The sequence below is a fragment of the Stegostoma tigrinum genome, chromosome 13 (genome assembly GCF_030684315.1).
Source record: "Stegostoma tigrinum isolate sSteTig4 chromosome 13, sSteTig4.hap1, whole genome shotgun sequence".
Lineage (NCBI taxonomy): Eukaryota > Metazoa > Chordata > Chondrichthyes > Orectolobiformes > Stegostomatidae > Stegostoma > Stegostoma tigrinum.
Window position 1 is genome coordinate 63,897,180 of NC_081366.1, and position 16,725 is coordinate 63,913,904.

The 16,725-nt window shown below is 44.4% G+C and overlaps 1 protein-coding gene across 1 annotated transcript in view; it reads right to left on the bottom strand.

Moving 5' to 3' along the window:
- Positions 1 to 2,047: 2,047 nt before the first annotated feature.
- The window catches only part of LOC125458367 (putative ammonium transporter 1), a 76,622-nt gene continuing 61,944 nt past the window's right edge, over positions 2,048 to 16,725 (bottom strand). The window contains exon 7 of the mRNA XM_059650509.1: positions 2,048 to 2,216. Coding sequence (XP_059506492.1) covers positions 2,137 to 2,216 — 80 coding nt within the window. The 3' untranslated portion in view covers positions 2,048 to 2,136. The remainder of the gene's footprint in view (positions 2,217 to 16,725) is intronic.

The following is a 16,725-nucleotide window of genomic DNA, read 5'->3' on the forward strand; positions in this document are numbered from 1 at the left end:
ATCCAATTTGTGCCTAACATGTTGAGTATACACAGAATCAAAAAAGCCTAGGTTGCCAGCCATACAGCCAATTGGTACGTTTGAATTTCAGAACTGTCTATGCATCTGCTTGCAGACTTATTTTTAATCTCCAAGCCTAAAAAACACACCTGCTAAAGGGACCATGCCTTTATCCCCCTATCATTTTACAAACAAATTCTAATGTCCTGCCTCCCAATCCACAAGTACAATACCAACTTCACAACAGGAGGTTTACAAGTAAGTTACTGGGAGTTTCAATTATGAAGATACATTAGTCAGACTGAGGTTGCTTTCCTTAGAGCAGAGGAAACTGAGAGTGGGCGTGACTGAGATGTATAAAATTATGTATGGCATCGATAAGGTAGACAAGAATAAACTTTCCCCTTGAAGGAAGGATCAATGTCTTAGGTACGGGAAATGGTTCGTGACTGGGAGCTGCAGTTGTTTATTGCGAACCGAGCGGAGGTGTTCTGCAAAGCGGTCCCCAAGCCTCCGCTTGGTTTCCCCATTTCCACTCCCCCTCCCATTCTTTAGATGACATGTCCATCATGGGCCTCCTGCAGTGCCACAATGATGCAACCCGAAGGTTGCAGGAACAGCAACTCATATTCCGCTTGGGAACCCTGCAGCCCAATGGTATCAATGTGGACTTCACCAGCTTCAAAATCTCCCCTTCCCTCGCCGCATCCCAAAACCAGCCCAGTTCGTCCCCTCCCCCCACTGCACCACACACCCAGCCCAGCTCTTCCCCTCTACCCACTGCATCCCAAAACCAGTCCAGCCTGTCTCTGCCTCCCTAACCTGTTGTTCCTCTCACCCATCCCTTCCTCCCACCCCAAGCCGCACCTCCATCTCCTATCTACTAATCTCATCCCACCTCCTTGACCTGTCCGTCTTCCCTGGACTGACCTATCCCCTCCCTACCTCCCCACCTATACTCTCCTCCCCACCTATCTTCTTTTCTCTCCATCTTCGGTCCGCCTCCCCCTCTCTCCCTATTTATTCCAGAACCCTCACCCCATCCCCCTCTTTGATGAAGGGTCTAGGCCCGAAACGTCAGCTTTTGTGCTCCTGAGATGCTGCTGGGCCTGCTGTGTTCATCCAGCCTCACATTTTATTATCTTGGATTCTCCAGCATCTGCAGTTCCCATTATCACCAACTGGAGTGCAGCCTTGGTGACATTTCACAATAAACACTGTGCCAACAGGAGTGCAGAGTGGATGACACTTCATAGGAAACACGTCCTCGTGAAGATCAGTGTGGGTGATAGTCCACTCTAAACACAGGGCCAAGGGGAGAACAGTGTGGTTAATATTTCACTCTAAACACATGGTCAAGACGAAAGCAGTGTAGTTGGTATTTCATTCCATATGCAGGGCCAAGATATTTTACTCTAAGCTAAGAGCCAACAGGAGTGCGGTTTGGCAGATATTGCACTAAACACTGGGCGCCAAGAGCAGTGCAGTCTGGGCAATATTTCACAGTAATCACAAGGCTATGAGGAGTGTACTGTGGGTAATATTTTGCATAAACTGAAGGCTAAGCGGCATGCTGTGTGTATGGTATTTTGCTCTAAACACAGATCTAAGAGGAGTGCAGTGTGGGTGGTGTTTCACAGTAAACACAGGGCCAAAGGAAATGCAGTGTGTGTGATGTTTCGCTCTAAACACAAGGTCATGATTATTGCAGTGTGTGAGACATTCATCATTAATAAAAGGACTGAGAGGAGTGTCACAGCACTGATATTTCATTCTAAACCCAGTGCAGTCTCTCATTTTGATTCTTTTTGACAGCGCAAAATGACAAGTAGGTGTTAACATTTGTCATAAATTACTGAAGATTTTCATATCAAAAACAGCTTTAACACTGACAAGATTTCTGCATTATTCAGGAATATAGCTCAATTATTTGCATTTTTCCAGTTCTTCTTTGTAATAGCAAAGATCAAATATTTACCGAAATCAATCCATGAAACTATACTGCTTCAAATTTCAGTCTATAACCATTTATTTAGATGACTGTAAGTTCATTATTACTCAATCGTAACATTAAAGTGTGGGGATTTCATTACCAACAATAAGAGAAGGCAGGTGAGAAATTGTCAATAAAAATAGTTATCTCCTTTTCATCTTGTTTACTGATGTTTCACATTTTTCTGTTGAAAAGTTAGTTTCTTGTTTGTATTTGTCAATTGCTGTAAAACATAATCAAAATATAAATATATATGAGCACCACTATTTATAACTCCTACACATTAGCTCCTCTTTCCTGAGTTAGGCTGTGGTGTTTCAGTAATTTATCATGGTAATGTTTGGGAGTTGGTAACTTGGATGGCTGCTTTGTGATGGAGCATGAGATCAACAGCACAGGTTAAATTCCTGGACTAGCTGGGGTTACCAATTAGGTTTCTCTTTCTCAACTTCTCCCCTTGCCTGAGCTATGGGGTGATTCTTAGGTTAAACCAGTTGTCTGTCACAAATGAAAGATTGGAGCTATGTGCCTTTACTTTTAAGATTATTATCTTACATCTATAAAAATGTTTCACTTGCTTCAAACATCTCACCAGCGTCCAGTCATTCAAACTGTTGAACACTGCTGTCCTAAAGATTAACACAAATAGTTTAACAATACTTATATCCTTCACTGTCTGAGCAGCAGTCCAACTGCATTAAATATTAACTACCACCTGTCAAGTAAACTTCTCAATCCATCTCCATTCCTCTGTAGAGCTGAATGAACACCCCTACCCGCAATAACAACCAAAACAATAACCAATAATCAATCCAATAACCCCCTCGTCCTCATGTACCACCTCATCAACCTCCGAATCCAATGCATCATCCTCCTGCACTTGCGCTATCTGCAATCTGACCCCACTACCAAAGACATTTTTCCCTGCCCACTCTTATCTGCTTTCCAGAGGGATCACTCTCTCTGTGACTCCCTTGTCTGCTCCACACTCCCCTCCAGGCCCACGACCGTGGCACTTTTCCCTGCAACCGGAGCAAGCACCTGCCCCTACACCTTCCCCTCACTCCAATCCCAGGCCCTAAGAAGACCTTCCACATCAAACAGATGTCACCTGCACAAATGCTAATGTGGTGTACTGTATCCGCTGTTCCCATTGTAGCCTCCTCTACATCAGGGAAACCAAGCGGAGTCTTGAAGACTGCTTTGCAGAACACCTACGCTCAGTTCGCAACAAACTACTACACCTCTCTGTCGCAAACCATTTCAACACACAGTGCCACTCCTTGGACGACAATGATGCCACCCAAAGGCTGCAGGAACAGCATCTCATATTTCACTTGGGAACCCTGTAGCCCAAGGGTATCAATGTGGACTTCACAAGCTTCAAAATCTCCCCTCCCCCGACAACATCCCAAAACCAGCCTAACTTGTCCCCGCCTCCCTAACCATTCCTCCCACCTCAAGCCCCACCCCCATCTCCTATCCACCAACCTCATCCTGCCTCCTCGACCAGTCTGTCCTCCCTGGACCAACCTAACCCCTCCCTAACTCTGCACCCACATTCACCTTTACTGGCTCCAACCCTGCCTCTTTGACTTGTTTGTCCCCTCTCCACCTATCTTCTCCTTTATCCATCTTCTATCCATCTCCACCTCTATCCCTATTTATTTCAGAATCTCCTTCATCTCCCCCTTTTCTGAAGAAGGGTGTCGACCTGAAACATCAGCTTTCCTGCTCCTTTGATGCTGCTTGGCCTGCTGTGTTCATCCAGCTCTAATCGTGTTATTTCAGATTCTCCAGCATCGGCAGTTCCTACTATCCCCATTCCTCTGTAGTTGGTTTCACTTTCTCCGTGCTTTTATAAATAACTGTTTCTCTCTCCCACTTTACAATCATCTGCAAGTTTAGATTTATTAGTGTCTGAAATCTTTCCCGAATGAGTTTGTATTTGTATTGTACCTTTAACAGGGTTAAAGACCACAACAGGTTTTGCAAGAACATTGGCAGGCAAAATTTGACACAGATCTAAACAAGACATAGTAGGGCAATTGGCCAAATGTTTGATGAGATGTTTCTTTAAAGAATGCTTTTAAGGACTGGGGTAGAGCAGTGACAGTTTTGATAGTGAATTCCAGACTTTAGTGCCTGGACAGCTAGTGCCATGTCCACCAACAGTATAACAATTAAAATCACGGACAGCAAGCCAACAGCATACAGTCTTATAGGACTGTAGGCTGGACAACATTACAGATTTTGAGAGGGGCAAGGTGGAGGGATTGAAATAGGAGGGAGAATATTTTAATTATGCTGTTAACCAGAAACTGACATATATCATAACAAGGTGCAGAGCTGAATGAACGCAGCAGGCCAAGCAGCATCAGAGGACTATCACTGACATATGTCAGTTAGCAGAATGCGATGGGTTGGATGTGAATTTAATAATCCAGTGTTTATGGCATTGTGATAGTTGAACGTTGAGGTAAAGAAGGCATGGAACAGGCTCTTCTTATTTCACAGCAGGTGAACAGAAAGAGGGAAAAAGTGAGTGATGTTACTGAGATGGAAATACAGAGCCTTGGTGACAGGGTTGGAAAGTCAACACAGAATCAAATAAGATGCTGAGATTGTGAATATTTTGTTTCGGCCTCAGACATGGAGGGGAATAGAATGAGTCACGTGGAAGAGTATAATGTCTTCTAAGTATTGACTTAGGCACAGCTGTGATGGCTGGCAACCTTGCTCATGTACCATTATGGCCCTTAAGTGGCCATTTCTCATTCCCCACCGCAGGATTTTATCTGTTATTTGAAAGCTAACAAGCGTTCAGCTGCCCTGTGAACGTTGTGGCTGGACTAGAGGTAAGGTTACATTCTGGATGAGCACCCTGTGTCCATCAGACAACTCTCTGCAAAGTACTTCATCCCCTCTGTGTTTCTTAATTCCTACACCTTCTTAATATCTGGTTCCCTTCCATCCCACTCTCCTGGTTTATCAGTTTGGAATCATGAAAGACTTTGTATATATCAAGAATCTATGCTGCTTATCTCTGGGGCTGCCTGAACTGTCCCTCTAGTCTACGACTACATCCTCTTGCTCAAGATTCCCTGACTAATGGAAACATCTTTTTAACATCTACTCTGTCAAACACTCTCAGAATCTTAGATAATGAAGTGAGGCTGGATGAACACAGCAGGCCCAGCAGCATCTCAGGAGCACAAAAGCTTTTGTGCTCCTGAGATGCTGCTGGGCCTGCTGTGTTCATCCAGCCTCACATTTCATTATCTTGGATTCTCCAGCATCTGTAGTTCCCATTATCACTCTCAGAATCTTGTATGTTTCAATAAGATCATCCCTTATTTTCCTTTAATGATTAAAAGCCCAACCTGTTTAACCATTGTTAATATGCTAACCCCTTCATCCCCAGTTAGGCTTTGTCTTTTATGTGCCAAACAGGGAAACTCTCCTTGCAGCATCTCACACAACAACAGGTGAAATCTTTCCTGACCCTGAACCACATGGTTTGTAGACAGAAATATGGGAGAACTGGGAGAGATGTCAAGAAAGGGCCTTCTCAACAACAAGACCAAAAAGTCCTATTTTTTCAACCATGTCCTAGACGTTGAATTGAGATTGATTGGCAAGAGGCTATCATGGATGATTATTCATTAGCATCCTTATTGGTAACTCACCTCATTAATATGCATTCTTCCACTTGCCAGATAGAAATTAGATGCTCAGATTTCCTGACCTGAAAGTCAAAATGCGTACATGACCACACCAGCTCACTATTTGCTCCCCCAGATTTCATCTTAGACACCTGGTACATCTGAGGGTACATTCAATGGTAGCCACTGCACACATCCCACAACCGAGGCCATTGGCATTTGGCACATAACATCATTGCACGTCTCCGATCCTCTTGAAATATAGTTCCACACTCCATCACTGCACTTCAGAATGTATCAGCATCTTTGCAATGTTGGTGTAAGGACAATTTGCATGCAGGTACAGGCATCCACTCCACAGATTAGACCAGGCTGCATTTCGGGCATCTCAGCTGGTTCTCGTAGTGCACACTCATTTTGCGACTACCTGAATGCATTGCCGTTTATTGCCTTGCTCCCTCGCCCATAGCCTAAGAGCTAACAGTGCTTCTGTCTTGTTTTTCAGTGCAGACACAAAAAACCAAGCAGCTTGTCATGGTTGTCAACGTTAGTCAACAGCAAGGACACATTAGGAACATAGAACATTAGAGCACAATGCAGGCCCTTTGGTCCTTGATGTTGTGCCGACCTGTCATACCAATCTGAAGCCCATCTAACCTACGCTAGTCCATGTACATCCATATACTTGTCCAATGACGACTTAAATGTACTTAAAGTTGGCGAATCTACGACCGTTGCAGGCAAAGCGTTCCATTCCCTTACTACTCTCTGAGTAAAGAAACTACCTCTGACATCTGTCCTATATCTTTCACCCCTCAATTTAAAGCTATGCCCCCTCGTGCTCGCCGTCACCATCCTAGGAAAAAGGCTCTCCCTATCCACCCAATCTAACCCTCTGATTATTTTATATGTCTCAATTAAGTCACCTCTCAACCTTCTTCTCTCTAACGAAAACAGCCTCAAGTCCCTCAGCCTTTCCTCGTCAGACCTTCCCTCCATACCAGGCAACATCCTAGTGAATCTCCTCTGCACCCTTTCCAAAGCTTCCACATCCTTCTTATAAAGCAGTCACCAGAACTGTACGCAATACTCCAAGTGCGGCCGCACCAGAGTTTTGTACAGCTGCAGCATAACCTCATGGTTCCGGAACTCAATCCCTCTATTAATAAAAGCTAAAACACCGTATGCCTTCTTAACAGCCCTGTCAACCTGGGTGGCAACTTTCAAGGATCTGTAAACATGTGCACCGAGATCTCTCTGTTCACCTACACTACCAAGAATCTTACCATTAGCCCAGTATTTTACATTCCGGTTACTCCTACCAAAGTGCATCATGTCACACTTGTCCGCATTAAACTCCATTTGCCACCTCTCAGCCCAGTTCTGCAGCTTATCTATGTCTCTCTGCAACCTACAGCATCCTTCATCACTATCCACAACTCCACCGACCTTAGTGTCGTCTGCAAATTTACTAACCCATCCTTCTCCGCCCTCATCCAGGTCAATTATAAAAATGACAAACAGCAGTGGACCCAACACCGATCCTTGCGGTACACCACTAGTAACTGGTCTCCAGGATGAACATTTCCCATCCATCACCACCCTCTGTCTTCTTTCAGCAAGCCAATTTCTGATCCAAACTGCTATATCTCCCATAATCCCATTCCTCCGCATTTTGTACAATAGCCTACTGTGGGGAACCTTATCAAACGCCTTGCTGAAATCCATATACATCACATCAACCACTTTACTCTCATCTACCTGTTTGGTCACCTTCTCAAAGAAGTCAACAAGGTTCGTGAGGCATGACCTACCCTTCACAAAACCGTGCTGACTATCCCTAATCAAATTTTTCTTTTCTCGATGAATATAAATCTTATCTCTTATCACCTTTTCCAACACTTTACCAACAACTGAGGTAAGGCTCACTGCTCTATAACTACCAGGGTTGTCTCTATTCCCCTTCTTGAACGGGGAACCACATTTGCTATCCTCCAGTCATCTGGCACTATTCCTGTAGACAATGACGAGTTAAAGATCAATGTCAAAGGCTCGGCAATCTCCTCCCCTGCTTCCCAGGGGATCCTAGGATAAATCCTATCCGGCCCAGGGGACTTATCTATCTTCACACTCTGTAGGATTTCAAATACCTCTTCCTTGTGAGCCTCAATCCCACCTAGTCTAGTAATCTGTATCTCAGTATTCTCGACAACATTGTCGTTTTCTAGAGTGAATACTGTCGGAAAATATTCATTTAGTGCTTCCCCTATCTCATCTGACTCCACACACAACTTCCCACTACGATCCTTGATTGGCCCTAATCTTACTCTCGTCATTCTTTTATTCCTTAAATACCGATAGAAAGCCTTAGGGTTTACCCTGATCCTATCGGCCAACAACTGCTCATGTCTCCTCCTGGCTCTTCTGAGCTCTCTCTTTAGGTCTTTCCTGGCTACCTTGTAGCCCTCAAGCGCCCTAACTAAGCCTTTACATCTCATCCTAACATAAGCCTTCTTCCTCTTTCTTCGTAATTCACTTCGATTCCACTTCTTTCGTAAACCACAGCTCCTGCGCTCTACAGCTTCCTCCCTGCCTGACAGGTACATACTTATCCAGGACATACAGGAGCTTTTCCTTGAATAAGCTCCACATTTCTAATGTGCCCATCCCCTGCAGTTTCCTTACCCATCCTATGTTCCCTAAATCTTGCCTAATCTCATCGTAATTGCCTTTCCCCCAGCTATAATTCTTGCCAGTGGTATGCACCTATCCCTTTCCATCACTAAAGTAAACATAACAGAATTGTGATTGCTGTCACCAAAGTGCTCACCTACTTCCAAATCTAACACCTGGCCAGGCTCATTACCCAGTACCAAATCTAATGTGGCTTCGCCCCTTATTGGCCTGTCTACATACTGTGTCAGGAAGCCCTCCTGCACACACTGGACAAAAACTGATCCATCTATAGTACTCGAACTATAGTGTTCCCAGTCAATATTTGGAAAATTGAAGTCCCCCATGACAACTACCATGTCTCTCTCACTCCTATCGAGAATTATCTTTGCTATCCTTTCCTTCTTCGGGGCACAAAAGCTGACATTTCAGGATCTTGGCCTGAAATGTCAGCTTTTGTGCTCCTAAGTGTTGCTTGGCCTGCTGTGTTCATCCAGCTCCACACTTTGTTATCTCGGATTCTGCAGCATCTGCATTTCCCACTATCTCTTCTTTGGAAGAAAGGGTGTTTTTGGGAGCGAGTGGTCCTGATGGGAAAGGGGAGCAAACAGAGGAAAACATTCCTCAAACCCATGTTAATGACAGTCTTCTTTTTTCAAATACTGCAAATAGTTTCCTGTTTAACATGAATTTCCCTTCCTGATTATGTTGACCTGTTGCAAATGGAATAAAGAATCCTTGCTCATGATCTTTGTTCTGTCCATGTTTTCAAATCTCAGATTACACTTTTAGCAACTTCACAGCATAGGCATCAAGTCATGGCAAATAAGATTGAAAGGAGCCTTTTCTAAGATGGAGTGGACGGTGGAGGAGTTGAAACTGGCAATATCCATGACAGGGGCTAAAGCTGTTCTGCGATCACTGGAGATTCAGTTATTGGCAGACAGATGTGTCCTTTCAGCCATATCCCAGTCAGAGACTCCCTTTGTTTCAGCAAAAGGATGCAGTCCTTGTGGTCATATATTCTACTCGCTGATAAGTAGAAAGCTGGTCAAATTTCAGGGAACACTTGATGATCCAGCAACTGAAGACTGGATTAAGGATGTTCAGCTATTAATGGTATCCATGGGCCTCAATGTCAGTGAGCTGGCAGCATTTGTAACAGAACATGTGCTGGAAATTTTGGCAAACATTAAGATTGATAAGCCCTCAGGGCCAGACCATATTTATCCTAGGTTGCTCCGGGAAGCGAGAAAGGAGGTTGCTAAGCCACTGGCAAAGATCTTTGCTTCCTCACTCTCCACGGGAGTCGTACCGGAAGATTGAAGGGAGGCAAATGTTGTTCCTCTTTTCAAGAAAGGGAATAGGGAAATCCCTGGAAATTACAGACCAGTCAGTCTCATGTCTGTGGTCAGCAAGGTTTTGGAAACAATTCTGAGGGATAGGATTTATGACTATTTGGAAAAGCATAGTGTGATTAAAGGGAGTCAGCACGGCTTTGTGAGGGGCAGGTCATGCCTTACAAATCTTATTGAGTTCTTTGAGCAAGTCACGAGACAGGTTGACAAGGATTGAGCAGTGGATGTGGTGCACATGGACTTCAGCAAGGCATTTGATAAGGTTTCCCACGGCAGGCTCATTCATAAAGTCAGGAGGTATGGGATACAGGGTGATTTGGCTGTCTATATTCAGAATTGGTTGGCTGACAGGAGGCAGAGAGTGGTTGTAGATGGTAAGCATTCTGCCTGGAGGTCAGTGCTGAGTGGTGTCCCACAGGGCTCTGTTCTTGGGCCTCTGCTCTTTGCAGTTTTTATAAATGACTTGGATGAGGAAGTTAAGGGGTGGGTTAGTATGTTTGTTGATGACACAAAGGTTGGAGGTGCCATTGATAAAATTGAGGGCTATTGCAGGCTTCAGAGAGACATTGACAGAATGCACAGCTGGGCTGAGAAGTGGCAGATGGAGTTCAACCTGGATAAATGTGATGTGATGCATTTTGGAAGGTCGAACTTAAATGCTGAATATAGGATTAAAGGCAGGATTCTCGGCAGTGTGGAGGAATAGCGGGATCTTGTTGTTCAAGTGCATAGCTCCGTCAAAGTTGCCACCCAGGTGGATAAGGTTGTTAAGAAAGCATATGGTGTTTTGGATTTCATTAACAGGGGGATCGAGTTTAAGAGCCGCGAGGTTATGCTGCAGCTCTACAAAACCCTGGTGAGACCACACTTGGAATACTGTATCCAGTTCTGGTCGCTCTATTATAGGAAAGATGTGGAGGCTTTGGCGAGGGTGCAAAGAACATTTACCAGGATGCTGCCTGGACTGGAGGGCTTGTCTTATGAGGAGAGGTTGACTGAGCTCGGTCTTTTCTCTCTGGACAGAAGGAGGAAGAGAGGTGACCTGATCGAGGTGTACAAGGTAATGAGAGGCATGGATAGAGTCGATAGCCAGAGACTTTTCCCCAGGGCAGGACTGACTGCCACGAGGGGTCATAGTTTTAAGGTGTTAGGAGGAAGGTATAGAGGAGACATCAGAGGGAGGTTCTTCACCCAGAGAGTTGTGAGTGCATGGAATAGTTTACCAGTGGTAGTCGTGGAAGCGGAGTCATTACTGACATTTAAGCGACTGCTGGACATGCACATGGACAGCAGTGAATTGAGGGGAATGTAGGTTAGTTTATTTTATTTTTGGATTAGGATTATTCCACGGCACAACACCGTGGGCCGAAGGGCCTGTGCTGTACTTTTCTATGTTCTGTGTAACATCATTGTGGGCAAGCACTTTGAGATATACTGGGATGTGGAAAAGATGTTCAAAGATTTCAGCAGTGGGTCTTTGAGGCACTGACAAGGATTTCTGGGGACAGCAGTACAGTTATGGCGGAGGATTTATGAATGCAAACAAGCTGAAGAGGAGAATCTAGTGAAGTTGTTTGACTGCATTATCTTCTTGTATCCCTCCTTCAAATTGATCAGGAACAGGATACTGAAGGTCTGTATAGCAAAAGTAATGAGGGATGGGAAAATCAACACAGAGTTTAGGAGGCTTAATTGTGACAAATCTCAATCATTATTCTGCGAGTTGTATGAAAGATTGGAGTCTTATGACCAGGAAAGAGACCAGACAGGTGACAGTCGCTGTGGATAGGAATGTGTACTTCAGGATGAAGAAGCAGGCAGAACAAATTGCTGCAAAACAAGTGCAGATCTACTCTTTTATGACCTATTTCCAAGGTACACCTCATGATGGATCTACCCAAGGGACGCTCTACAGCGGTGGTGGAATTGTGACAGGGCTGGACACTTCAAATAAGACTGCCTTCAAAAACAGTCATCACTGCTACCAAGCGCAGAAACCATAACCAGTGCAACAGCCCTCCTTTCTCATCAAACATAAAACTTGGACTTCCTAGGTTAGGTGGGTGGGGAGCATTGAGGTTCCTACAGTAAGCAACTCACTCATAGGTAGAAAAATAGGGGTTTGTTTGTTAGGCTCTTAGTGAAAATTTGCAGCTCGGGATGTAGATGCGGTTGTTTGTTTGCTCGCCGAGCTGGTTGTTCCGTGGTGTACAGATGTTTCATTACCATTCTAGGCAACATCATCAGTGTAACCACTAATCCAAGCTTTGGTGTTCTTCTCTGTTCCAAATTTATACAATCCTCTGGCTTGGTGGGCCTTGTCACATCTGGATCTGCTTTTCAGCAGCGTTCTGTATACGGGGTCTATTTCTATGTGTTTGTTAATGGAGTCCTGTATTGAAACCAGACCACCAGAAATTCCCTTGCATGTCTGCTGTTTGCTCGTCCCAATATAGTCACTTTGTCCAGTTGAACGGATGGCTTTCATTTTCTGTGCGTATCAAGACAAGTGAATATTAGTGATAATGCGTTGTGGTAGTAGGAACTGCTGATGCTGGAGATTCTGAAATAACAAGGTGTAGAGCTGGATGAGCTTTCCTGCTCCTCTGATGCTGCTTGGCCTGCTGTGTTCATCCAGCTCTACAGCTTGTTATCCAAGTGAATATCAGTTTTGTCTTTTTCTTGCCAGCTGGTGTTCATGTATCCTGGTCATCAATTTCCTCTCCATTTGTCCAATGTGATGTCTATTGCACACACTGTGTGGGATTCTGTGTATCACATTTGTCCTGTTTACTGTCGGTATGGGTCTTTAGTCCTTGATAGCATTTGACAGGTAGGCAACAGCATCAGTGTTGATGTAGGTTTGTGTGCAGTCATGATGCTATGCGGTCTAAGGAGTCTGGTTGTCATTTCCAACATATTTTTGATGTAGGGTAGAGTTATTAGTGTCTTCCCTAGTGCCGTGTCCTCTGATTGCCATTTGTTTCGTAGGCATCAGAGGATGAAATTTCGTGGGTGTCCATTGTCGCTAAATACTTTGTGCAGGTGTTCCTCTTCCATTCTCCAGAGATCTGGGGCATTGCAAAGTGATACAGCTCATTTAAATACAGTCTTAGTGCAGTTCTGTTTGTGAATGCTGGGGTGGTTGAAATTCAGGATTTGGTCCGTGTGTGTGGCCTTCCCGTACACTTAGAAACAAAGAAACCTACCGCACAAGAACAGGCCCTTCGGCCCTCCAAGCCTGCGCCGATCAAGATCCTCTGTCTAACCTGTCATCTATTTTCTAACAGTCTCTGTGCATTTGCTCCCTGCCCATCCATGTACCTGTCCAAATATATCTTAAAAGACGCTAACATGTCTGCATCTACCACCTCTGCTGGCAACGCGTTCCAGGCACCCACTACCCTCTGTGTAAAGAACTTTCCACGCATATCTCCCTTAAACTTTCCTCCTCTCACTTTGAACTCATGGCCCCTAGTAATAGAGTCCCCCACTCTGGGAAAAAGCTTTTTGCTATCCACCCTGTCTATACCCCTCATGATTTTGTAGACCTCAATCAGGTCACCCCTCAATCTCCGTCTTTCTAATGAAAATAATCCTAATCTACTCAACCTCTCTTCATAGCTAGCACCCTCCGCACCAGGCAGCATCCTGGTGAACCTCCTCTGCACCCTCTCCAAAGCATCCACATCCTTTTGGTAATGTGGTGACCAGAACTGTACACAGTACTCCAAAAGTGGCCGAACCAAAGTCCGATACAACTGCAACATGACCTGCCAACTCTTGTACTCAATACCCCGCCCAATGAAGGAAAGCATGCCATATGCGTTCTTGACCACCCTATTGACCTGCGTTGTCACCTTCAGGGAACAATGGACCTGAATACCCAGATATCTCTGTTCACCAATTTTCCCTAGGACTTTTCCATTTACTGTATAGTTTGCCCTTGAATTTGATCTTCCAAAATACATCACCTCGCATTTGCCCGGATTGAACTCCATCTGCCATTTATCTGCCCAACTCTCCAGTCTATCTATATTCTGCTGTAATTTCTGACAGTCCCCTTCACTATCAGCTACTCCACCAATCTTAGTGTCATCAGCAAACTTGCTGATCAGACCACCTACACCTTCCTCCAGATCATTTACACACATCACAAACAACAGAGATCCCTGTGGAACACCACTGGTTACAGGTCTCCAATTTGAGAAACTCCCTTCTACTACTACCCTCTGTCTCCTGTTGCCTAGCCAGTTTTTTTATCCATCTAGCTAGCATACCCTGGACCCATGTGACTTCACTTTCTCCATCAGCCTGCCATGGGGAACCTTATCAAACGCCTTACTGAAGTCCATGTATATGACATCCACAGCCTTTCCCTCCTCAATCAACTTTGTCACGTTCTCAAAGAATTCTATTAAGTTGGTAAGACATGACCTTCCCTGTACAAAACCATGTTGTCTATCACTGATAAGCCCATTTTCTTCCAAAGAAGGTCTGGAATTCACCATTAGTTAGTCTCTACCATTACATCTGAGAATGGCAGCTGTTTGTTGTTTTCTTCCTCTCTAGTGAATTTTAAGCATGTGAAGATGCTGTTAACAAGTTGATGGGTTTCATCTACTTTTGTGTATTTGTTTATTACGAATGTGTCATCTGCATACCTTATCCACGGTTTTGGTTGGATTACTGGTGGTTTGCATTTTATGCTGTGAGGCAGTAGCGAGTTCCTGAGGCATTCATGTAGGAAATGGGGTTGTTCGTGGGTAGCACTTTGTTAGATGGTAGAGGCTTCCCATTGTCGGGCCTGCTTTAGCGTGCTGCACCCATTTTTTTTTCAGGTCTTAGCGAAAACTAACCAGTTCAACACGGACAAAGTCACTATACTAGGACAAGCAAACGACAGACATGCAAAGGAATTTCTGGAGGCCTGGTTCTCAACATGGGACTCCATTAACAAACACATAGAAATAGAAATAATGGGAACTGCAGATGCTGGAGAATCTAAGATAACAAAGATAGCACAAAAGCTGACAAAAGAGACCTCTCTGATGAAGGGTCTAGGCTCGAAACGTCAGCTTTTGTGCTCCTGAGATGCTGCTTGGCCTGCTGTGTTCAACCACCTTCACACATAGAAATAGATCCCGTATACAGACTGGAAGTGACAAGACCCACCACACCAGAGGACCATATAAATTTGGAGCGGAGCAGAACACCAATGCTTTGATTAGAGGTCGCGCTGATGCTGTTGCCTAGAATGGTAAGGAAACATCTATACACCATGGAACAACCGGCTCGGCAAGCAAGCGACCAACTGCATAGGGATTGTCCTAAACACAGCATGAAATCTGGCATGGTAGAAGCATATCTACTTGACACAGGAATGGAGGTGTCAACCATTACTCACCAGTTTTTCCATCAACATCTTGCTGAGAAGTGCAAACTGACTGATCTCTTCTCTCATGTGGTTTGCTTCACAGGTTCTGGATATCCCCTATCAGCGCTCTCCCTACTTGTCCTCAATCACACTTTCATCGGCCTGTAGTTTCAAGTAGTTTGTGACATGATCGAAAATCTAGTGGAAGTAATGAAGTTGAGAATACCTGTCATTTTGGGGTTGAATGTGTTAACAGGAATCCGGGTGATATCTTGGAAAACATTTATGGTGACTGCTGTGAGCAGCACATTATAGGGTTTGGCAGACAGGGCACAAGAGTCTTTGATTTTGTCATGTGTAGTCAAGATGTATAAGCTTGTACTGGACCCTAAAATTGTTCACATGGCAGGGAATCAATTTTTTTTTACTTATTTGCATGGTCATTATCCTTGAAAGCTCATGTTGCATTCACCAACTGCATATCATTAGGCTTTGCTAGAGTATCATATTGTCACAGCGGAGTTTGTATGTGGTATAACCCTTGTCACTGTGGGAGAAAAGGGTAAGTTATCTATGCAAGATATTGAAATGTGAGGCTGGATGAACACAGCAGGCCCAGCAGCATCTCAGGAGCACAAAAGCTGATGTTTCGGGCCTAGACCCTTCATCAGAGAGGGGGATGGGGTGAGGGTTCTGGAATAAATAGGGAGAGAGGGGGAGGCGGACCGAAGATGGAGAGAAAAGAAGATAGATGGAGAGGAGAGTATAGGTGGGGAGGTAGGGAGGGGATAGGTCAGTCCAGGGAAGACGGACAGGTCAAGGAGGTGGGATGAGGTTAGTAGGTAGGAGATGGAGAAGTTATCTATGCAGATCATCAAGTTCAGTGAAAAGACGTTTAGCTATAACAAAGAACATCCACAGTCAGCACAGTGGCTCAGTAGTTAGCACTGCAGCCTCACAGCGTCAGAGACCCGGGTTTAATTCCCACCTCGGGCGACTGTCTGTGGAGTGTGCACATCCTCCCCGTGTCTGCGCGGGTTTCCTCTGGGTGCTCCGGTTCCCTCCCACAGTCCAAAGATGTGCAGGTTAGGTGGATTGGTCATGCTAAATTACCCGTAGTGTTCTTTGGAAAAGAGGTTTTTTTTGGCCAGTTAGAGGCTGATGAGAACTTCCTAGTGCACAGGCAGAAGGATGACTCGAAATCATGTGAACCATAGCTTTCATTTGAGGTAAATACTGTAATGGTTCCAATCACTGATCCGTGATCTTTTGTTGTCTGCATTTAAATTTTGGATTTGTAAAATTACAGATATATAGTGAAATGCACGGCCAAGCAGTCAATCTGATGCCAGAATCCCAACTTTTGGTAACAAATAGCTTGGTGGTATTTGCATTATTTAACAAATACAAAGCAAGTGGAAGAATAACATAGGTTCATCAGTAGCATTACTCAAATGATGAGGTGATGTAAGTTGATGCAGGTGATGTAAGTTTTTGGAACTTTTTCATTACAAAGTATCTGAAGTACTCTGCAGTATTTCTGAAGATGTTTTAGTGAGTTCTTTGATGTATCAGACAATTAAATCCATTTAGTGATACATAGAAAGAGGCCCTTCAGTCCACCACGCCTATGCCGATCAGCAAACACCAAACTATACT